Below are 23,148 nucleotides of genomic sequence, written 5' to 3' on the forward strand. Positions count from 1 at the left end.
AAGAGATATCATTCCAGTCAGGGTACGAGACTAACACAGGAAGTGTTGTTTAATTTGTTTAACTACATGCTCTTATGTTTCTTCCCATTGGCACTTATTTGCTTTTCACAATGTATGCTTCATGTTTTGGCTACCCGCAATGTTTTTAGGGCTATCTCGTTTATGATCATTGACCTATGCACTTTTGTAAAGCTCTCTCTTGGAAGTCGCTTTGGATAAAAGCGTCTGCTAAATGAATTCATGTAAATGTAAGTGTAGGGAAAGAAGAGCAGTTGTTTCTTACGCTGTGGTGAGTACAGTCCCATCTACCCACTTCCAGCTGCCCTCAGTCTCTCTGTCACTCAGACCAATCCAAGGGAATTTGTTACCGAAGATGGAAGAGATGAACTTCTGCAATGGAAAGTTCAGAGGTTTACAGTGATAGTTACAGATAGTTACAGTGATACAGTGAGTATAGATTGTGTTCCTCCCCTCATTTTCTCTTTCCCCCCAGACACACACACATGCTTGTTTTAGTGAGGGCCGACAATTCACTATGATGACCCTTATTATCATTCTAACCCTGACACTAATTTTAACCATACCCTCAACCCTCTACAAAACCCTTGAAAGAATTCTTGAAGATCTGGGGCCCAAGAAAATTGATCCGCAAGGTAATGTTTTTCATAGTTTACTATCAGGTAGGGAACCAAGACCACATACACACCTGTTCATCAGAGCTTTCTATGATCACCAGGTCAGCTCCTCTCCTCCTGCAGTCCTGCTTGCTGTCCTCCCAGGGTTGTATCTCATCAGACAGGAAGTAACAACTGTTATCAAACCTCCTCCACCCATCAGGACAAGATTGTTCTGTGAACAAGAGAGATGTCAAATATCTCCTTCACAGTGTGGGGTTATTGAAATAATGACACATTTACTCTCAAGGACAGCGTTTAGCTATTTGGGACTAACTAGTCTTCAACTGATCTCTCTCCTCGGTCACGGTCAAGAGGCTGGTGTTCAACTGATCTCTCTCCTCAGTCAGGTTCAAGAGACTCTCCTCTAAACCGTGCACCATCTTTTTGTCTAAAACAGAACAAGAGAAATATCTTAACACTCCTTAGCTCTCTGAGCGCACTTAATATCAGGGTTTACATCAACATCCCGGGCTCTATGTTGCTGGTGCAAAGAACAACCTCCTGTCCACTCACCACTCCTCTCCTAAAAACGTTCATATCTAGGGATGAAAGAAGAGATGCAGTACCATGTGGTACAGGACCAGGTGATCTCCAGCTAAGTGTTACAGTGTCTGAGGTAGCTTTGAGTAAAAACCAATACTCACTGTAGGTCCAGCAGACTATGATCCCAACCAGGAGAAGCAAAGACAGCGGCCCCAAGCCCTGGACAGCAGCCTTGTAGCGCCTGCTCTCACCACCTAACCAGGACAAAGATGTTCATAGTTTCTCCTCCACTGGAATGATCCCTAGATTACATTGATCCGCACAGATCACACTGTGATTTACCTGATGGTTTAGTACCTGTAGTTTCTCCTGGATCACTGAACTTCACAAGGTCTTCAACATTGGCGTAGATGTTATCTGCCATCTCCATGACCTGCTCTGGTCTCAGTGTACCAGGTTCTTGGTGCTGTCTGGTGCTCTGTTGTCTCAGAGACTGATGCTCAAAGTGTGAAATTGTTGCTGACAACCAACAAGAGAATACAGGGTGAGAAAAAGGAAGTCTTTAATATTTTGTAAAGAAGCTGCTTTCACCCTAAGACCACTTCCTCTTTAGCAGTCCAGACATGTATACTCATGCAGTTTATAGAAAGACACCCAGGTTTAGATTTCTATAAGTAGTTCTGGAAGCAAAAAAAGGGGTATCTGTAGAAATGCTTACTGGACTGTGCGAGCAAAACTCTCCACAGAAACAGCCCCAGCAGTTTCAACAGAAATGTTGACCAACTGAGCAATTCTACATACAAACCAATGCCTTTATCATAGTCATCTCCTTGTTCTAACCACAATGTTAGAAATGTTGGGGATTTCCTGTTGAAAGGCACCATAGCAAATTTCTGTAGGTATTTGAAGCAGTAAGACTAAATGTTATTGTGTGAAGACAAATTATGTTTTTCTTCATTATTTAGTTTTTTATTGTTGGGCTGGAAACTCATAGTCATAGTGTGTGTGTTTGTAATCACTGATGATCATTCTTATTGGCCTCCTCTGTTTCTGTCTTATTCATTTGCTGCTTTGTGTGGTTGTCCCGCCCCCGGTGTGTGTAGGCTGTACGTGGATGGTCCATTTGGTAGTCCGTCAGAGGATGTGTTTAACTACGAGGTCAGTCTGTGTGTGGCGGGCGGGATCGGAGTTACGCCATTCGCCTGTGTGCTACACACTCTGCTGTAAGTGGCTGTCTTGCTCTGTGTAAGGAATTGATTGGTTATTACTATTTATAAATAAAATACTTTTCATACCCTCTCCCTATCTCTCTCCCTCCCTCTTTTTTCCTCTCCCGCCTTTTCCTGCTTCCACTTCTACCTCACATTCTCCATCCCTCCCCTTCTCTCTCTCTCTCTCTCTCTCTCTCTCTCTCTCTCTCTCTCTCTCTATCCATCTCTCCCTCTCTTCCTTTCTCAGAGATGGCTGGAGGACGTTCAGACTGAAGAGGCTGTATTTTGTATGGGTGTGCAGGGAGCTCCAGTCCTTCTACTGGTTTGCTGAGCTGCTGTGCACCCTGCACCACAAGGTCAGCTCTGGGGGTCAAGGGTCAGGGGACTGGAGTGTGCTCACTGACATGTGTGTTCTGAGCATTTTTACCAAATTTAAATTAGGTAAAATTTCAGATTTAAGAGCATTAAGAATTGAATAAATGTTGTGTCTTAATGCACAGTTAAAAAAAAAAATACATTTCACTAGCTTTATTAACAAAAATCTGGAAACGGGAGAGAACTCCGTGAGGGCGACCTGTTATCGGTCGATGGAAAAAAGCGAGAAGCTGCACAATCTGAGGGTAGGGTTAAGAGAGAGCAATAGCTAAGGGTTAACATAACCTGTTCTGCTTATTAAAAATCACGTTTTTAACTTCACCGGAAGTTCTAGGCCTTGCCGTGGTAGTTACGAAGGTTACTTCTCTTTACAATGTGTGCTTACTGTGGCGCTGATGGACACTTTGTCTTCTTTGGTCGCTCAAATACATTTAGCCGTGAAAGCGAACTGTTTGGCTTCTGTGGTTTGTGATAAGCAGCGTTAGGTATAGATGTTTGTGAGGGAGGGAAGAGAGACCCCGACTATCTTCTCGGCTGTCCTCACTATCCTCTGCAGAGTTGCGGTTCGAAGCGGTGCAGTTTCCAAACCAGGCCGTGATGCAGCTCCTCGGGATGCTCTCTATAGTCCCTCTATGCAATGTGGTGAAGATGTGGGATGGGAGATGGGCTTTTAGCCACTGCTGGTACACCAAGGAATTAGGTGCTCAACAGTTTAGTTAAAGTTCAGCAGGGATGGATCGCTTTGGGCTGACCTTACTTGCTCTGCACACCTGAGAGAAGGCCATGTAGTACTATACATGGACAATTTGTACTTAAGTGAACGGATGTGTTGGGCGGCTGCAAACATATTTGAGCTCTGCTAGTGGGCCGCGAAGTGGAAAAAGTCGAGAATGGCTGCTGTAATGTATGTGTAGATTGTGAGATAGGTCATGTTCCATTCTCTGTATGTATCCATGTAGCTGTGGCAGGAAAACAGACCAGACTACCTCAACCTGCACCTCTTCCTCAGCCAGACCGACAGACTGCAGGTGAGTCAGATGCAGTCTTACTCATATAACCAGGGCTCGAAATTATGTATTGTCGTGTATTGCATGCCACACTATCTGATCAAATTGACAGTTCTCTCTACAGTCAGAGCTCGCGCAAGAAGGTGGAACTTAAGGGAGATACCCTTTCCAAAGGGTTGTAAGGGCCTTATGTGAAAGACCCAGAGAAACACAAATATCCGACGAGGCAAAATCCCGAAGAATTTTGGAATCCCTGCCGGATGCATTTTTTAGGTCTCAAAAAGAGGACATGTCCGGGTAAAAGAGGACGTCTGGTCACCCTATTTAAATGTCCTTATGTTTACAGTGATTTACAGTGATAGCGCTGCTATGCGCTACACGATGCGCGGTCGCGCTTCGTCAAACAGTGGCCGTCCATCATGAGTAAACTAGCTAGCTACCAGCTAACATTAATTCCAACCCGCTAGCAAACATCAGTATTTTTCAAACCCTGCATACGCCCATGACCACAGCCACTTCCGACATGACAAGACCTGTAGACCATCACGTCAATTCATACATCACTAATGACAAATACCGAGCTGGCTAGTTACCAAATGGGGACCCATATCGACCGGTGTTATCCCCAACTGGTTTCCAGACTAACTGGTTTCTCAGCTGTGCGTTCACCTAACAGCAGCAGCTGCCGTCTGCCTATCACCAGACTACACTTGTAAACTTGCATGAAGTGGGATTCGACACACATATCTTCAAAGTCCACTGCTTTACTATTGGAGCTATTCAAGCTCATGGAAAACAGTCAATTCAGTCACGTATTTCTTAACTACCTTGGCCTTCAGGCAACATCTTGTTCACCCCCCTCTATTGTCTGTTCTGTATATCCCAGCATCAAATGATTATTACTGTACACTGAGGGCACTAGTATGAATAACCACAGTGAGTTTCAGGCATGTGACACTTTCCTAGTCAGGGTTTTGGTCCCTTTTCAGGACAGCTGATAGCCTATTCTGGATCAGAAGGCTGTTGTTTTCGACCTGTCTGAGTAACCCACCCTACGCGCAGGCTAACTGCATTAAAATCGCATGCCTTTGAACCTATACATTAGTATGAAGAGCCATGTGAAATACTTTGAACCTGCTACACAAAATACATTTCCTTTGGTAATCATACTGGGGTATATTTCCTCAAAATGCGATGTCGTGGAGCAAGAATGTTGGTTCGCGTTCGTTACTATACGGTTTGAATGACGAATTTTAAGGATTTTGTGTTGAAAATAGCATCTGATATTTACACAGATAACCGACATTCTTCTCTTGAATTCTATTACAAAGAAAGTATAATGTGAGACTTCTGTTTCCCCTTCGTTTGGCTGCGATATCAAGACGAAATCCTTCACTCTTTGATTCGCGCGCGCTCCCGCGAGGGGGTGCCAATCCAGAGTCATGCATCGGTGGATACAACACCGGCTAGCTTAAAGAACAGTGACACTCGTCAGGAATTTCACGAAAATGTGGATGTAGAGCTAATACAAATACAAATAAAAAACGTTGTCACAACATTGTACTTTAATATGTAGACACACACCTATATCAAAACATTCCGACCTTAAAATCCAATAGTGATGTTAAGATTCTCTTTTTGGCAGTTACATTAGCCATGTGGGTTCCGTTATCGCTGTTCAACCACTTTTAATAGAGTAATGTCAAGTTTGACGATGCGCAAGACATAGAGCTACTATACACATGGGCGTGAAAAGAAATCGCTAATATATTTTCAACCTTTCGACAGTTTTTGTAGATAAAAAAAAAAAAAAACTTTAGAAACTGTTTTTTGGAAAACCTTTTTTAGAAACCTTTTTTCAATCTTTCAAAACTTTTTTTTCCAAAGCCTTTTTTCCGAAGCCTTTTCGAAAATATATTTTTTTACCTTTTAGAAACGTTTTCATACACAGTGAAAGGAGCAGAAAGAGGAGGAGATGCAAACCTATTTTAGAAAAGAAAAGACAAATATATTTTCAACCTTTCGAATCTTTTTGTAGAATATATTTTTCAAACCTTTAGAAACCTTTTCTTTCTTTTTTTACATTTAGAAACTTTTTTTACTACAGCCACACCAAGAATTGTGTTAGCCCCACCATTAAACAAGCGAGACAATTGTGTTTTCGATTGTGTATGTATTCACATTGAAATTCAGACATTGATTTGAGCCCCACGACTGTATGGATTATGTAGGATATTTTCTTTCGTCAGAAGGATTTGGGTCAAAAGAAAAAGTCGGAGTGGAATATTATCCCACACTTTCTCCCAATTCATGTAGAGACATCCTTCATTCTAACCTCTAGTCTGCATAATCAATCAATTTACGCCACAACAATTACTTAAATAGTGTTGCAAATAACCTAGACCCATGTCAGAATGCCAAAGCACAATACTTTACATTTTGGGACAGGTCAAGTTCAGTTTGGGATGGTTCGTTTTGCACTTACGGTACTGGGACAGTGAGGAAAAAAGTTAGTTGCGAGCCCTGCATATAACCACTCGTTGCTATACCATCCATGATCCATCTACAGGACATCTATCCATCCATCTGATTGTACAAGTATTCATCTGACCAGCAGGGGGCAGGCTTTACAAGGCAGAGAAGACTGAAGAAAAGTTCACTGAAACCCAGAATCCATGAAAGGAAATGCCATCTCGTTCTCTCTCTCTCTCTCTCTCTCTTCCACTTGCTCTTTCTCATTCTTGCTCTTTATCTTGCTCTTTCTCTATCTCTCTCCCTCTCTCTCTCGTTCTGTTTGTCTCTAGCATGAATATGTTTCTGTGGCAGGGCTGAAAGAATTATGAAATTAGAGAGAATAGAGAGAGAACACACAGAGCCTGCCTCCCCTCCAAACTCAGGGTGAAACATCTAAGGAAGATTGTGCGCTACACTTGCGTGTGTAAGGGAAGTTGTGTGGCTGAATGTGTGTGCGTGTGTTTGAGTGGTTGTGTGTGTGTATGTGTGTTTTTATGGTGGGCGTGTGTGGGTGGTTGTGTGTGTACGTGTGCATGTACATAAGTGCATGCATGTGTGTTTGAGTGGTGGTGTGTGTATGTGTGTTTTTATGATGGGCGTGTGTGGGTGATTGCGTGTGTACGTGTGCATGTACATAAGTACATGCATGTGTGTTTGAGTGGTGGTGTGGATGGGTGTGTGAGCGTGTGTGTGGATCTATTCATCCTCTCTGGCCTTGAAACTGCAGCAATACTGAAAACGTTTCTTTCACAATGCCACAATTCAAGGGACTTTGCATCATGGCTGCATGCTTTTCACAGTGCTCTCAGCCAGGGGACACTGTGAGGAACAAGTGGAGCCAGCAGCCACTACCTAGAAACACACATGGTTTTGTGTATCTCTGCAAGGTGTTCCTGGATGGAGATTAGAGAAAGAGACAATGCATTTTTTACTTTGTATTTTGTCTCAACAGCGCTAATGAGAATCGCGCTGCTCTGAGATTAACTGACTATGCATGAACAGCAAGGTGTTAAAATGCGTTTGTCACAATGGTAAATTTACAGTTTGTCAAAAACGCAGAAAGTTTGATTTTCATAGAAAAATGTCATACTTTGGTTTGTTTCCAGAGCATGTCTGAGGAGAAGTACCGCCTTCTCAGCTCCCGAATCCTGATTGGCCGACCTAAGTGGAAGCTGCTGTTTGATGAGATTGGGAGGGCCAATAAGCAGTGAGTAGGCAGGTTGGATGTTTCAGCTGGTTGGTTTCTTCTGGTCTTATAAATCTTGTCATAATGCCCTTTGTCTCTACATCTTGTGTGTGTGTGTGTGTGTGTGTGTGTGTGTGTGTGTATCTGTGCGTGTGTGTGTGTGTGTTTATAGTAAGCGAGTCGGGGTTTTCTGCTGTGGACCTAAAGGTCTCTCCAAGATGCTCCACAGACTGTGTAACTCTGACCAGTACTCCGGAACCACGTTCGAGTTCAACAAGGAGTCCTTCATCTGAGCTCCAACTCGACCCAGACCCACCAGAGCCCAGAGCGTCAACCCAGCCCTGCACCCGGCCCTCAGCCCCCAGCCCAGAGCACTGACCCAGCCCTGCCCTCAGCCTCCATCCCAGAGCACTGACCCAGCCTCACCCCCCGACCTCCATCCTAGAGCACTGACCAGCTTCTCTCATTGCCTCACTGGTCTCCCCTCACTTGTCTCCCATCCTCCTGTGTGTTGTCAAACCTCTCTCTGTATGTGGGACACATACGAGAGAAGATGGGAGAGGGAATGGGAGAGGGAATGGGAGAGAGGATGGGAGAGAGAGCATGGGAGAGAGAGGATGGGAGAGAGAGGATGGGAGAGAGGATGGGAGAGAGGATGGGTGAGAGAGGATGGGAGAAAGGGGATGGGAGAGAGAGGTTGGGAGAGGGAGGATGGGAGAGAGAGGATGGGAGAGAGGATGGGTGAGAGAGGATGGGAGAGAGAGGATGGGAGAGAGAGGATGGGAGAGAGAGGATGGGAGAGGGAGGATGGGAGACAGAGGATGGGAGAGAGAGGATGGGAGAGGGAGGATGGGAGAGAGCGCATGGGAGAGAGAGCATGGGAGACAGGATGGGAGAGGGAGTATGGGAGAGAGAGCATGGGAGAGAGTGGATGGGAGAGAGGATGGGAGAGGGAGGATGGGAGAGAGAGGATGGGAGAGAGAGGATGGGAGAGAGGGGATGGGAGAGAGGGGATGGGAGAAAGGATGGGAGAGAGAGGATGGGAGAGAGAGGATGGGAGACAGGATGGGAGACAGGATGGGAGACAGGATGGGAGAGGGAGGATGGGAGAGGGAGGATCGGAGAGAGGATGGGTGATTGCTGGTGACTGCATCAGGAGTGTGTACTCCAGACAGCACTCCACATGAGCACGCGAGAACACTGAGATGAGGACGTGACATCAACGGGCCGAATGAACCTCCGGCCCGGCCAGCACATCCTGTGGTTGCCATGGTGATTCCCCCTCCGGAGAGGCGGGGCTTTTTTGAAGGGCTGACGTATTCTGCAACATTGCTCTTAAAAAAAAAAAAAAAAATGTTTACGATTAACAAATATTCCACATTCCTGTGGAATGTTTCATCTTTCTGTTTTTCAACAAGTGATTCTGTTGCTGTGCCAGTATTTTGGTGGATTGTGGAGAGAAGAAAAATCCACTTTAGTGGAAGTTGGATTTTTAGATTTCATTTATTTATAATGGTAAAACATATTTGTGGGTTATTCTGAATACCCACAAGCCTTCACAAACTGTTTTATACATTCAACCAAATCATACCAACCACCCATATCAAATTAGTATTTTTTATTTATATTTAAATATTGAATTGGAGTTTTTGTATAATTGTTTTTTGTTGTAGTTTTGTTTTTAGATCAACAAGCAACCAGTATTAAAAAATATGTACTACATGGTTCATACGTGTAACATGTTGGTTTTTCAATATTCCTGTCTTGGTCTTTTAATTTTACAACTCAATTGCAAACATAATAAATTGTATGTCACAGTGTTTGAAGACACGTGTAGGTTCCCACTCAGACACACAATGGTTCTTAATTAAGACTTTTTGATTGAATTCAATTTAATTCAACTTTTTTATTTTATCATTTAATGGCATCGCCAATGGCAACCCCAAACTAACCATAACACAACCCCAAACTAACCATAACACGTGTGTGTACGTGTGTGCAGGGTTGTTTTAACGGCGAGGATGTTTGGTGAGCTTGTGAGAAGTGAGGGGTTGGTGGCTTTGATGTTGTTGTTGTTGTTGATGTTAGGAGTCACAGCTGAGCAGGGGGGGGGGGGGGCAGGGGCTAAGCTCATACATGCAGTGTGTGTGTGTGTGATGGTAACGATGCCTTTTTTTCCTTTCTCTTGGTGTGGGGTTCTGCTGTGTGCAGTGGCGCCCCCACATGGACAAACCCTTAAGCCTCTCACACAGCCTGTTGTAAACCAAATACACTGTCTTCCAGCTGAGTACAGTCACTGTGTGTGTGTGTGTGTGTGTGTGTGTGTGTGTGTGTGTGTGTGTGTGTGTGTGTGTGTGTGTGTGTGTGTGTGTGTGTGTGTGTGTGTGTGACGTGCATCTGCTCCAGGCGGTGGTCACGTTAGTCTGTTAGCAGGTGTTGACAGGGGAACTCTCTCTAGACCTGGTCTAACATTAGGAACATGGTGGCTTCTAAATGTAGCCATCTACTGTAACCAGGTTTAAATTCACAGTTTAGAGGTTCAACCTTTCAGTTCACAACCAACATGCCTTTGTGTTTATGAAGCACCGGCACCGCTCCCGGCGTGTGACCATTACTTCCAAAGAAACAGAAAACTGAGTGTGTCTCTCTCTCTGTCTCTCTCTCTCTGTCTCTCTCTCTGTCTCTCTCTGTCTCTCTCTGTCTCTCTCTCTCTGTCTCTCTCTCTGTCTCTCTCTCTGTCTCTCTCTCTGTCTCTCTCTCTGTCTCTCTCTCTGTCTCTCTCTGTCTCTCTCTGTCTCTCTCTCTGTCTCTCTCTGTCTCTCTCTGTCTCTCTCTCTGTCTCTCTCTCTGTCTCTCTCTGTCTCTCTCTCTGTCTCTCTCTGTCTCTCTCTGTCTCTCTCTCTGTCTCTCTCTCTGTCTCTCTCTCTGTCTCTCTCTCTGTCTCTCTCTGTCTCTCTCTGTCTCTCTCTCTGTCTCTCTCTCTGTCTCTCTCTGTCTCTCTCTCTGTCTCTCTGTCTCTCTCTGTCTCTCTCTCTGCCTCTCTCTCTGTCTCTCTCTCTGTCTCTGTCTCTCTCTCTCTCTCTGTCTCTCTCTCTGTCTCTCTCTCTGTCTCTCTCTCTGTCTCTCTCTCTGTCTCTCTGTCTCTCTCTGTCTCTCTCTCTGCCTCTCTCTCTGTCTCTGTCTCTGTCTCTCTCTCTGTCTCTCTCTCTCTGTCTCTCTCTCTGTCTCTCTCTCTGTCTCTCTCTCTGTCTCTCTCTCTGTCTCTCTCTGTCTCTCTCTCTGTCTCTCTGTCTCTCTCTGTCTCTGTCTCTCTCTGTCTCTCTCTGTCTCTCTCTGTCTCTCTCTGTCTCTCTCTCTCTCTCTCTCTGTCTCTCTCTGTCTCTCTCTGTCTCTCTCTCTCTGTCTCTCTCTCTGTCTCTCTCTCTGTCTCTCTCTGTCTCTCTCTCTGTCTCTCTGTCTCTCTCTGTCTCTCTCTGTCTCTCTCTCTGCCTCTCTCTCTGTCTCTCTCTCTGTCTCTGTCTCTCTCTCTCTCTCTGTCTCTCTCTCTCTGTCTCTCTCTCTGTCTCTCTGTCTCTCTCTCTCTCTGTCTCTCTCTCTCTCTCTGTCTCTGTCTCTCTCTGTCTCTCTCTCTGTCTCTCTCTCTCTCTGTCTCTCTCTCTCTCTGTCTCTCTCTCTGTCTCTCTCTCTCTCTCTCCCTCTGTCTCTCTCTCTCTCTCGTTCTATTTGTCTGTAGCATGAGTATGTTTCTGTGGCGAGAGAGAGAACACACAGAGCCTGCCTCCTCTCCAAACTCAGGGTGAAACATCTAAGGAAGGTTGTGCGCTACACTTGCGTGTGTAAGGGAAGTTGTGTGGCTGAATGTGTGTGCGTGTGTTTGACTGGTTGTGTGTGTGTATGTGTGTTTTTATGGTGGGCGTGTGTGGGTGGTTGTGTGTGTACGTGTGCATGTACATAAGTGCATGCATGTGTGTTTGAGTGGTGGTGTGTGTATGTGTGTTTTTATGATGGGCGTGTGTGGGTGGGTGTGTGAGCGTGTGTGTGGATCTATTCATCCTCTCTGGCAGATTAACAAGCAACCAGTATTAAAAAAGATGTTGTACTACATGGTTCATACGTTTAACATGTTGGTTTTTCAGTTTCCTGTCTTGGTCTTTTAATTTACAACTCAATTGTAAAAAAAAATTGTATGTCACAGTGTTTGAAGACATGTAGGTTCCCACTCAGACAAATCACACACACACAATGGTTATTAATTAAGGCTTTTTGATTTAATTCACCATATACAAACTCAACATCTTATCATTTAATGACATCGTTACTTTGTTCATTCAGTTCTGGTTGGCATAGTAACACCGTCATAGCTATCATACCTGCAGCACAGTGACTCTGTAAAGGTTGGGGTGCAGTTAAAAGAGGGGGATGAGGACAGGAGAAAGGTGGGGGTCTGTGTGTGTGTTTGTAGATGTGGACTGGGAACAAAGCTACAGTAGGAGAGCACGGTTGAAGATGGAGGGCAGGATATGATGTGTGTTTCTCACCCTATTCCTCCCAGTTCAGAAAACAGGCATCTTTGACTGGATTGTCTTTGTTGAGTGTGCATGCGTGTGTGTGCATGCGTGTGTGTGTGTGTTACAGCGTGGTCTGATAGGACGCAGATCCCTCCTCTGAGCTGCTGTGTAGAAGCGGCTGTCTCTCCCCAAACACCGAACCCCTCTTCCTGCTCAGTCTCCGCCTCCTCAACACCACGACAACCGCCATTGCTATGATTCCGGCAATGAGGGCCCCGAGGATTCCGGCGCCCAGGAGCCACTGCCAGATCTGCTGGGCCTGCTGAAGGTAGGGGGTCAGGAACTCCTGGACGAACCTCTGGCCTGAGGGCACACACACGGGCGAGCACACTGACAGGTCAGATGAATGACGGAACACTCACGGTTCCATGGTTGCCTGCGAACGATTGCTTAACCACAACACATCTTTCTCTCTGCTACGGTGCACTGCTGTTTCACTGACCGCAGAATAGTACTTAAATAATGTAGCCGTGTTTGTGTGTGTGTGTGCCAGGATGACTGACCTGGGTCGAGCAGGTAGGCGTACTCGTATCCGAGGGCCTTGTTAGACAGGAAGTAGTCTCCGTTGCGATACAGAGGCAGGAAGGGCACCATGTAGTATCCGTCGTTGTGGCCAATAGGAGCGTTTGTCTGTGGGTAGTGGGTACGAGGGGGCTGGTGTGTCCTCAGCCAACGCTCAAAGATACTGAGGGAGGAGAGGGGTGGGATAGAGGGGAGAGCGTGGGGAGCGTGGGGAGGGGAGGAGAGGGGTGGGATAGAGGGGAGAGCGTGGGGAGCGTGGGGAGGGGAGGAGAGGGGTGGGATAGAGGGGAGAGCGTGGGGAGCGTGGGGAGGGGAGGAGAGGGGTGGGATAGAGGGGAGAGCGTGGGGAGGGGAGGAGAGGGGTGGGATAGAGGGGAGAGCGTGGGGAGGAGAGGAGAGGGGTGGGGAGGGGAGGATTACAGAACGACAGTTGTTCTTCACAGCGCTGTTTACAGCTGCAGACGGGTGGGCGGAGCCAAGGGCCGTGTCACACACCCTACGGTGTGTGTGACACAGCCTACGATGTGTGTGACACACCCTACGATGTGTGTGACACACCTTACAGAGTGTGTGTGTGTGTGACACAGCCAGACTCGTGACACGGACTTCCGTCCCACTGTTGCGGCTCTCCGATGCGTTCCATTAGAAACGTTCCAGAGTGACAGAGACATGTTAATGTCTGTGAGTGGCTCTATATTATCTCTTCCCCTGGGAGCCGATGACATTCACTCCATGATGGACAGACTTAATGGAGAGATACAACGAGGAGATGGCTTTGGCATTTACGCTGGAGCCTCTCACAGCGTGTATGAGAGACACTAACGAGGGGTGTTCCTTCTCTCTTGCTGTCTACTCTCACTCTTTAAATCGGTCTGTCTCTCTCGGTCCAATTCTCTGTATGTTCTCTCTTAATCTCTCCTCTCTCTCTGTCTACCCTCTGTCTCTCGTGCGATCGCTCTCTCCCGCTCTTACGAGTCATTTTCACTTGCTAATCATGTGCTTTGTCAGAGTGTCGACGACTCAGGCTTTAGAAGTGCTGTTGCAGGGGGCTCAGCTAATTAGAGTAACTGTCTGGAAATGATGATGAGCCCAATCTCACTTCAGCTAATGTTAGTCAACATGACTGATGAAATTCAGTCTATTTATCGCACTACAATGACATGGGTGGTTTGTGTGTGTATGTGTGTGCGCGTGTATTTTTGTGTGTGTGTGGTGCGCTGGTGTTACCTGTCTATAAAGGCGTGGTGCAGCAGGAAGATGGTGTTACCTGTCTATAAAGGCGTGGTGCAGCAGGAAGATGGTGTTACCTGTCTATAAAGGCGTGGTGCAGCAGGAAGATGGTGTTACCTGTCTATAAAGGCGTGGTGCAGCAGGAAGATGGTGTTACCTGTCTATAAAGGCGTGGTGCAGCAGGAAGATGGTGTTACCTGTCTATAAAGGCGTGGTGCAGCAGGAAGATGGTGTTACCTGTCTATAAAGGCGTGGTGCAGCAGGAAGATGGTGTTACCTGTCTATAAAGGCGTGGTGCAGCAGGAAGATGGTGTTACCTGTCTATAAAGGCGTGGTGCAGCAGGAAGATGGTGTTACCTGTCTATAAAGGCGTGGTGCAGCAGGAAGATGGTGTTACCTGTCTATAAAGGCGTGGTGCAGCAGGAAGATGGTGTTACCTGTCTATAAAGGCGTGGTGCAGCAGGAAGATGGTGTTACCTGTCTATAAAGGCGTGGTGCAGCAGGAAGATGGTGTTACCTGTCTATAAAGGCGTGGTGCAGCAGGAAGATGGTGTTACCTGTCTATAAAGGCGTGGTGCAGCAGGAAGATGGTGTTACCTGTCTATAAAGGCGTGGTGCAGCAGGAAGATGGTGTTACCTGTCTATAAAGGCGTGGTGCAGCAGGAAGATGGTGTTACCTGTCTATAAAGGCGTGGTGCAGCAGGAAGATGGTGTTACCTGTCTATAAAGGCGTGGTGCAGCAGGAAGATGGTGTTACCTGTCTATAAAGGCGTGGTGCAGCAGGAAGATGGTGTTACCTGTCTATAAAGGCGTGGTGCAGCAGGAAGATGGTGTTACCTGTCTATAAAGGCGTGGTGCAGCAGGAAGATGGTGTTACCTGTCTATAAAGGCGTGGTGCAGCAGGAAGATGGTGTTACCTGTCTATAAAGGCGTGGTGCAGCAGGAAGATGGTGTTACCTGTCTATAAAGGCGTGGTGCAGCAGGAAGATGGTGTTACCTGTCTATAAAGGCGTGGTGCAGCAGGAAGATGGTGTTACCTGTCTATAAAGGCGTGGTGCAGCAGGAAGATGGTGTTACCTGTCTATAAAGGCGTGGTGCAGCAGGAAGATGGTGTTACCTGTCTATAAAGGCGTGGTGCAGCAGGAAGATGGTGTTACCTGTCTATAAAGGCGTGGTGCAGCAGGAAGATGGTGTTACCTGTCTATAAAGGCGTGGTGCAGCAGGAAGATGGTGTTACCTGTCTATAAAGGCGTGGTGCAGCAGGAAGATGGTGTTACCTGTCTATAAAGGCGTGGTGCAGCAGGAAGATGGTGTTACCTGTCTATAAAGGCGTGGTGCAGCAGGAAGATGGTGTTACCTGTCTATAAAGGCGTGGTGCAGCAGGAAGATGGTGTTACCTGTCTATAAAGGCGTGGTGCAGCAGGAAGATGGTGTTACCTGTCTATAAAGGCGTGGTGCAGCAGGAAGATGGTGTTACCTGTCTATAAAGGCGTGGTGCAGCAGGAAGATGGTGTTACCTGTCTATAAAGGCGTGGTGCAGCAGGAAGATGGTGTTACCTGTCTATAAAGGCGTGGTGCAGCAGGAAGATGGTGTTACCTGTCTATAAAGGCGTGGTGCAGCAGGAAGATGGTGTTACCTGTCTATAAAGGCGTGGTGCAGCAGGAAGATGGTGTTACCTGTCTATAAAGGCGTGGTGCAGCAGGAAGATGGTGTTACCTGTCTATAAAGGCGTGGTGCAGCAGGAAGATGGTGTTACCTGTCTATAAAGGCGTGGTGCAGCAGGAAGATGGTGTTACCTGTCTATAAAGGCGTGGTGCAGCAGGAAGATGGTGTTACCTGTCTATAAAGGCGTGGTGCAGCAGGAAGATGGTGTTACCTGTCTATAAAGGCGTGGTGCAGCAGGAAGATGGTGTTACCTGTCTATAAAGGCGTGGTGCAGCAGGAAGATGGTGTTACCTGTCTATAAAGGCGTGGTGCAGCAGGAAGATGGTGTTACCTGTCTATAAAGGCGTGGTGCAGCAGGAAGATGGTGTTACCTGTCTATAAAGGCGTGGTGCAGCAGGAAGATGGTGTTACCTGTCTATAAAGGCGTGGTGCAGCAGGAAGATGGTGTTACCTGTCTATAAAGGCGTGGTGCAGCAGGAAGATGGTGTTACCTGTCTATAAAGGCGTGGTGCAGCAGGAAGATGGTGTTACCTGTCTATAAAGGCGTGGTGCAGCAGGAAGATGGTGTTACCTGTCTATAAAGGCGTGGTGCAGCAGGAAGATGGTGTTACCTGTCTATAAAGGCGTGGTGCAGCAGGAAGATGGTGTTACCTGTCTATAAAGGCGTGGTGCAGCAGGAAGATGGTGTTACCTGTCTATAAAGGCGTGGTGCAGCAGGAAGATGGTGTTACCTGTCTATAAAGGCGTGGTGCAGCAGGAAGATGGTGTTACCTGTCTATAAAGGCGTGGTGCAGCAGGAAGATGGTGTTACCTGTCTATAAAGGCGTGGTGCAGCAGGAAGATGGTGTTACCTGTCTATAAAGGCGTGGTGCAGCAGGAAGATGGTGTTACCTGTCTATAAAGGCGTGGTGCAGCAGGAAGATGGTGTTACCTGTCTATAAAGGCGTGGTGCAGCAGGAAGATGGTGTTACCTGTCTATAAAGGCGTGGTGCAGCAGGAAGATGGTGTTACCTGTCTATAAAGGCGTGGTGCAGCAGGAAGATGGTGTTACCTGTCTATAAAGGCGTGGTGCAGCAGGAAGATGGTGTTACCTGTCTATAAAGGCGTGGTGCAGCAGGAAGATGGTGTTACCTGTCTATAAAGGCGTGGTGCAGCAGGAAGATGGTGTTACCTGTCTATAAAGGCGTGGTGCAGCAGGAAGATGGGGTTACCTGTCTATAAAGGCGTGGTGCAGCAGGAAGATGGTGTTACCTGTCTATAAAGGCGTGGTGCAGCAGGAAGATGGTGTTACCTGTCTATAAAGGCGTGGTGCAGCAGGAAGATGGTGTTACCTGTCTATAAAGGCGTGGTGCAGCAGGAAGATGGTGTTACCTGTCTATAAAGGCGTGGTGCAGCAGGAAGATGGTGTTACCTGTCTATAAAGGCGTGGTGCAGCAGGAAGATGGTGTTACCTGTCTATAAAGGCGTGGTGCAGCAGGAAGATGGTGTTACCTGTCTATAAAGGCGTGGTGCAGCAGGAAGATGGTGTTACCTGTCTATAAAGGCGTGGTGCAGCAGGAAGATGGTGTTACCTGTCTATAAAGGCGTGGTGCAGCAGGAAGATGGTGTTACCTGTCTATAAAGGCGTGGTGCAGCAGGAAGATGGGGTCGTTGGCGGAGCCCTGGACAGAGGACATGGATCCGTTCATGAAGACGTGCAGAGCGTTGTGCATGGTGCTCTGCCCTGTCACCGCCATGCCCGTCTCTGGGCTGGCAAACCCTGCAGGGGCACGGAAACAACAGGATCATGGAGTGTGTGTCTGTGTATGTGCCCGTGTGTCGGTGTGTGTGTGTACCCGTGTGTGTGTGTGTGTACCCATGTGTGTGTGTGTGTGTGGGTGTGTACCCGTGTATGTGTGTGTGTGTGTGTGTGTGTACCCGTGTATGTGTGTGTGTGTGTACCCGTGTGTGTGTGTGTGTGTGTACCCGTGTATGTGTGTGTGTGTGTACCCGTGTGTGTGTCTTTTCCTACCCTCCAGGGCGTTTCTGAAGCTCATGTCGGCGCTGCGGTCCATTGTTCCTGTCTCGTACTCGGGAAGTCCTATCACAGTGTCAACGTCCCTGGAGGTGGGCAGTCTGTTCACGCGGGACGGGTCGTGGTTGCCAGGGTTACGCAACAGTGGCCCCTCCCCTGTTGTGTTACACAACACCTCCCTATTATTATAGTCCTCCGGCTGGGTGCAGATCACCTGCACACGCACACATGAACACACACACATTTTCTCAATTGCCGAATCCAAATGACTGATATCTGAAAGTCTACATGATTCACATGTGCTGTCTGTTTAAGTAATTTAAATACATATTGACTGATGAAATACATATAGATTGATTGTAATGTTTCCATTTTGAAACTTTAGCGAACAGTGATCAGAGCAAAGTAAAAAAAAAAACATAAAACAGCAGAAGCACATTCATTTGTCTGGTTCACCGGGCAGACCCACAGACTCAAATCAAACACACACACATGTCTACCTTCCAGGAGGAGAAGACAGAGGCAGGGCTGATCAGGTTGGGGTTGAGGGGGCTCCGCCCCCCCATCAGGGCGTCGGTGCACACGTCGCAGGCCTGCGCGTCCCGCCAGTCCCAGTAAGGGATGGTAAAGTTAAAGTCGCCCGTCATCTTCCTGATCTCGTTCTCCCAGTGCAGCAGGAACACCCGGTGCCAGGGCGCAAAGGCGGCGGACTCGTGGGCAAAGTCGATATCCTGCCACACGTTACCGGGCCCGCCCAGCAGCGCGTCGCGAGACACGTAGTAGTGCATCCACACGAAGAGGTCATACACGTTCACCTCGGAGAACATGGGCGTCTCTCCGTCGGGGCCCATCTGCGCCCGCGTTCCTGTGGCGATGACGTAATCCCGGCTCACCGTGTTCTTGGCGAGGTTGAGGTAGGAGATGAAGCGCTGCTGCTCGGCCGTCGACATCGCCATGACGCTCCGCCTCACAGACGCTGCCTGAGCCGAGCAGCCCGGGCCGGCGAAGCCGAAGCGACACTCTCCGCAGCTGACGCCGCCGTAGTTCCCGGCGCAGCGGCAGGTGCGGTTGTAGAAGGCCAGGGGCCAGCGTTCGCGGTCGTCCACGCCGCTGTGGGGGTACTGGGGCCCGTGGGGCTCGTCGGAGACCACCACGTCCGCGCAGAAGCCCCGCCCGGAGCTGGCCCCGCACACGGTGCCGTCGCCCTCCCACACCGGGCAGCACTGCTTGGTACGCAGGGCCTCAGAGGTGGCGCAGAGCCGGGGGAACTGGCACGTGACTGGCTGGAAGAGCGCACACACCACCGACACACACACCAACACACACAGGCTCCTCATCACTGACCACCTATACGGGGCTAGTTAGCCACACAGCTGCAGTTAGTAGGTTAACTATCCAAGACAACTTTCCAACACAGGCGCAACCAGACCGGCTAGCTTGTAACCGCAGCTAGAAGAGCACAGCCAGATGAGTTGTCCACGCTGGGAACAGACTGAAGACACCAGCGGAGCTCTGCTGTTAGTCATGCAGGAGGTCTCAGAGTAAACGCCTCCTATCATCCACCGTCCAGCACACCTCTCCTTCTCTGCAGCCCCGCTCTCTTCTTACCCTCCTACAGCCTCTGAGAGGTTCAGGGGGCCAGTCCAAGAAGGTTTAACGTTAAACTCTTTCTTTCATTCCTCGACTCTCCACCCACACTCTCTCTCTCTCTCTCTCTCTCTCTCTCTCTCTCTCTCTCTCACACACACACAGTCACATGCTCAGGATAATATTCTTGAATCCAGTCTCATTCTGTCTTGAGACCAGCTGACCCTTACCCTCTCCCTCAAGGAAATGTTTGGTGTGTGTGTGTATGTCACCCCCTCCTCCTGGCCTGGTCTGGAATGTGTGTATGATCTAGCGTGTGAGACAGACAGACCAACAGAGAGAGAGAGGGAGAGAGTTTACACTTGTGGAACTAATCAGATTCCTTAGCAAGGTTTGCTGTGATAACAAATTTGCTATACTCTCTTCCGTCAAGCCCCAGACTGAGAGAAACTTTTAGGCACGTGGACACCTGTCCTTATGGACTCATTAAGCTAATAGGGCGGCCATTAGACTCATTTAAATTATATTCAAACAAATTCAATTTTCCAGTTCGTCAATTATTTACAGCACAAAGATCAAATTTGAACAGGATTCTGGCTAGATCACGAAACGGATGGGTTGATCAGTTTGTTCGTGTTTGTAATCAAGTCATTTTCAATCAGACGACCGTACAGAATTTTGAGTCCATCTCACCGATAATTACGTTGTTAGGTTATTGCATGATTAGACTTGGTTGTTAAGGAGGAGGTTGGTCATGGGTCATATTGCGCTGTTGAGTATAATGACTGTCTATCTACCGACCCCCAGAGCCACCCCAATCTAAGTGTACGTGACCACGTCTCTGCACGCCAATAGCAATAAACGTTTTTGAGGTATGTGTGTGAGTGTGTGACGAGTTTCATCATGTGCCGGTTATGTTCTACTCTGAGGGTCTTCGGGCTTCTCGCGCAAAACTCGAGATCATAAGCCGGTCACATGCTACGGTTGCAGGGCACGAGTTGGAGTAATCCGGGTGGAGGAACGCACTGGAGCGCGTAGGAATGACCACCACAGGATAACTATGCCCGCAATCTCTCTCTCTTTGGGAGAGAGAGAGAGACGCAACAAACGCGTGTTTGCGCAAGACTTGTAGCCTATGCTGGCTATGCTGTAACCGACGTCAGTATTGTTTGGAAAAACGAGTTCTTATGAATAAGTAGGCTACATGATATAGGCGGGCCATGCTATAGAGACACATTGAGAGATGTATACCTTCCCCTAATATTGATCAATTGGATTTTAGATTATATTTGACATATTTTGAAACAGAATGACCAAGATTACTGTCTGCATTACAGGATAAGCAAAGACAACCGGAGATGAAAAAGTCGGGAAGGAGACCTACCAAGGTGAATGTTGCTATCTTCCCGCTTCAGTGTTAGAAAGGGCCTGCCCGGAGTTAATAGCAAAATTGTCCTTATTGACTTATTGTTGTGCCATGGTGTCTCGTATGAACTATTGGACTAGTTGATGTCCTTGAACAAGCTATCAGACAGCAACGGGGTACTGTTGGCAACATCTGGATGCTCAAAAGACAATGCCCACAAACTTAACGCTAAATATTCTCCTCCAACAAAGACCATTCCGCTTTCTTTTGAGGTTCCTTAGTTTACAAACATCTATAAGGCCTACAATCAGTGTTGACGGGATAACATGTCTGACATTCTTACTCCAGTCCAGAAACAACAAGAAGTAGGTGTCACTCTGGTACATTTAGACATTTAGTAGACGCTCTTATCCAGAGGGACTTACAGTAAGTACAGGGACATTCCCCCGAGGCAAGTAGGGTGAAGTGCCTTGCCCAAGGACACAACGTCATTTGACACAGCCAGAATCGAACCAGCAACCTTCTGATTACTAGCCCGATTCTCTAACCGCTCAGCCACCTGACTCCCTGTAGACAGACATCTGTTTTGCGTAGCAAAACAAAGCATGCAGTTACATTAACCATATGCCACACAAACATTTGTTACAAAAATGGCTTTGAAATTGTGTATTTTGGCAGTCTAACTGTGATCAATGGAGCTAATTACCTGACTGTCTCTTTCTTTTAGCATCCAGGCTGTGAACAGCATTCCATTCACACCTCGAAGGACGTGAGTTGCATTATGAAGGTATGGCCTTTGTTTTTTAGATTAGTTTTTTCAAATGCTTTATTTAATAATCCACTCCATTATGGTCATTGCTTTGGCAAATTAGATTTAGATTTCGAGGACAATGAAGAACTGCCACATGATGAGGGTAAATACATTCCTCAAACCCATCTGTTATGGAACTACCCTCACATTTATTTTGAAAAATGCTTTTGTGGCGGTGCAGTTATGTTACCTACAATAACAATATACATTTTACAATAAACAAAAACACAATATGCATGTACAATACTACAGTAGGTTGCAATACTACACAAAAAAATTTCAATTCAACAATGAATGTTCACCATGTGCAACATGGAATCATTGAGCTGAAAAGTATTGTGATGGATGAGAGCCTCTAGTGATCTACACAGGAAGATGTTGGTTGTAAATAATGGTCTAAGAGAACTGCCCACAAACAATGGCTCCTCTGCTCCAGGGTTCAGTTTTCCTGTATCCTGTACAGTATACAGTCTTTGCCCCTCTATCCAGTGGTGAAAGACACGAGTCCATGAAGCCCCACAATGGCATAAAGATGTTCATCCATGCTATTCCACTTCCCCAGGACTGTGCTGAGGAGAACCGAAGGCTCCATCTTCTCCCTCTCCTGCCTCCTTTCCTCAGCATGCTGGTTGCATGGCTGCCTCCTCTGCTCAGCATGCTGGTTGCATGGCTGCCTCCTTTCCTCAGCATGCTGGTTGCATGGCTGCCTCCTCTGCTTAGCATGCTGGTTGCATGGCTGCCGTCTCTGTTCAGCATGCTGGTTGCATGGCTGCCTCCTCTGCTCCATATGCTGGTTGCATGGCTGCCTCCTCTGCTCCATATGCTGGTTGCATGGCTGCCTCCTCTGCTCAGCATGCTGGTTGCAAGGCTGCCTCCTCTGCTCAGCATGCTGGTTGCATGGCTGCCTCCTCTGCTCAGCATGCTGGTTGCATGGCTGCCTCCTCTGCTCAGCATGCTGGTTGCAAGGCTGCCTCCTTTCCTCAGCATGCTGGTTGCAAGGCTGCCTCCTTTCCTCAGCATGCTGGTTGCATGGCTGCCTCCGCTGCTCAGCATGCTGGTTGCATGGCTGTCTCCTCTGCTCAGCATGCTGGTTGCAAGGCTGCCTCTTTTCCTCAGCATGCTGGTTGCATGGCTGCCTCGTCTGCTCAGCATGCTGGTTGCATGGCTGCCTCGTCTGCCCAATACCAGAAAACAGTGGTAGGACCTGGGAAGGAGGCGAAGCTGGCGAGAACACATTACATTACATTTAGTCATTTAGCAGACGCTCTTATCCAGAGCGACTTACAGTAAGTACAGGGACATTCCCCCGAGGACATTCCCACAACGTAATTTTTCACGGCCGGGAATTGAACCGGCAACCTTAATAGCCCGATTCCCTAACCGCTCAGCCATCTGACTCCCAACACAATGAAGACCCTCCAGTCTGAGTGTGGAGCTGTCGTGTCCCAGCCTGCGAGTGCCCTGGAGAGACGTCACCAGCTGGCTCCTGATGCTCAGTCTAAGGTGGTGGATCTTGAGGTGCTTGTGAAGCAGCTTCGAGTGAGCCTCCAGACAGAAGCCACTCCACAGACGTTAGACCCCCCAAACACAGGCTCTACAGAGGGAGAGAAGAAGCTCTACAGAGACCATGGATGATCTCCTTGGAGGACCTGGCGGCCAAGTGCCTGGCAATGGAGCGCAACAACCTCCTCTTTAGCCGTGACCACCATTTTCACCGAGTACCGGTCCTTCAGTCTGACTCCAAGGAGTTTCTCACAGCGCAGCACGTCCTGAAAACCAGGCAGCAGACATGACACTTCCGCCTGCACAGCAAGCCAGTGTCCGACTTCCCCACTGTGCAGTGCTCCACAGTGGGATTGTAGATTCTGAGCCTGCTGGGACTTCAGTTGGTCGTCTGATTCTCTTCTCGCCACACTGATCCTGATTGACAT

At 47.8% G+C, this 23,148-nt stretch overlaps 2 protein-coding genes across 2 annotated transcripts in view; one reads left to right on the plus strand and one right to left on the minus strand.

Moving 5' to 3' along the window:
• Nucleotides 1-7,956, plus strand: part of LOC136951321 (NADPH oxidase 4) — a 12,297-nt gene extending 4,341 nt beyond the window's left edge. Inside the window, exons 8-12 of the mRNA XM_067245675.1 lie at nucleotides 2,126-2,383; nucleotides 2,619-2,727; nucleotides 3,706-3,774; nucleotides 7,374-7,474; nucleotides 7,626-7,956. Of these exons, the coding sequence (XP_067101776.1) occupies nucleotides 2,126-2,383; nucleotides 2,619-2,727; nucleotides 3,706-3,774; nucleotides 7,374-7,474; nucleotides 7,626-7,746 (658 nt within the window). The 3' untranslated portion in view covers nucleotides 7,747-7,956. The remainder of the gene's footprint in view (nucleotides 1-2,125; nucleotides 2,384-2,618; nucleotides 2,728-3,705; nucleotides 3,775-7,373; nucleotides 7,475-7,625) is intronic.
• Nucleotides 7,957-12,082: 4,126 nt separating this feature from the next.
• On the minus strand, nucleotides 12,083-23,148 carry tyr (tyrosinase). Its single transcript, XM_067245677.1, has 8 exons — nucleotides 22,867-23,148; nucleotides 22,622-22,762; nucleotides 21,738-22,421; nucleotides 17,954-18,736; nucleotides 17,451-17,667; nucleotides 17,051-17,198; nucleotides 12,525-12,706; nucleotides 12,083-12,324 (listed from the first exon to the last, which is right to left on the minus strand). Exons 1-8 carry the CDS (start codon nucleotides 23,146-23,148, stop codon nucleotides 12,083-12,085), a joined length of 2,679 nt encoding a protein of 892 aa, XP_067101778.1.

This window comes from Osmerus mordax, chromosome 11 (assembly GCF_038355195.1).
Source record: "Osmerus mordax isolate fOsmMor3 chromosome 11, fOsmMor3.pri, whole genome shotgun sequence".
NCBI lineage: Eukaryota > Metazoa > Chordata > Actinopteri > Osmeriformes > Osmeridae > Osmerus > Osmerus mordax.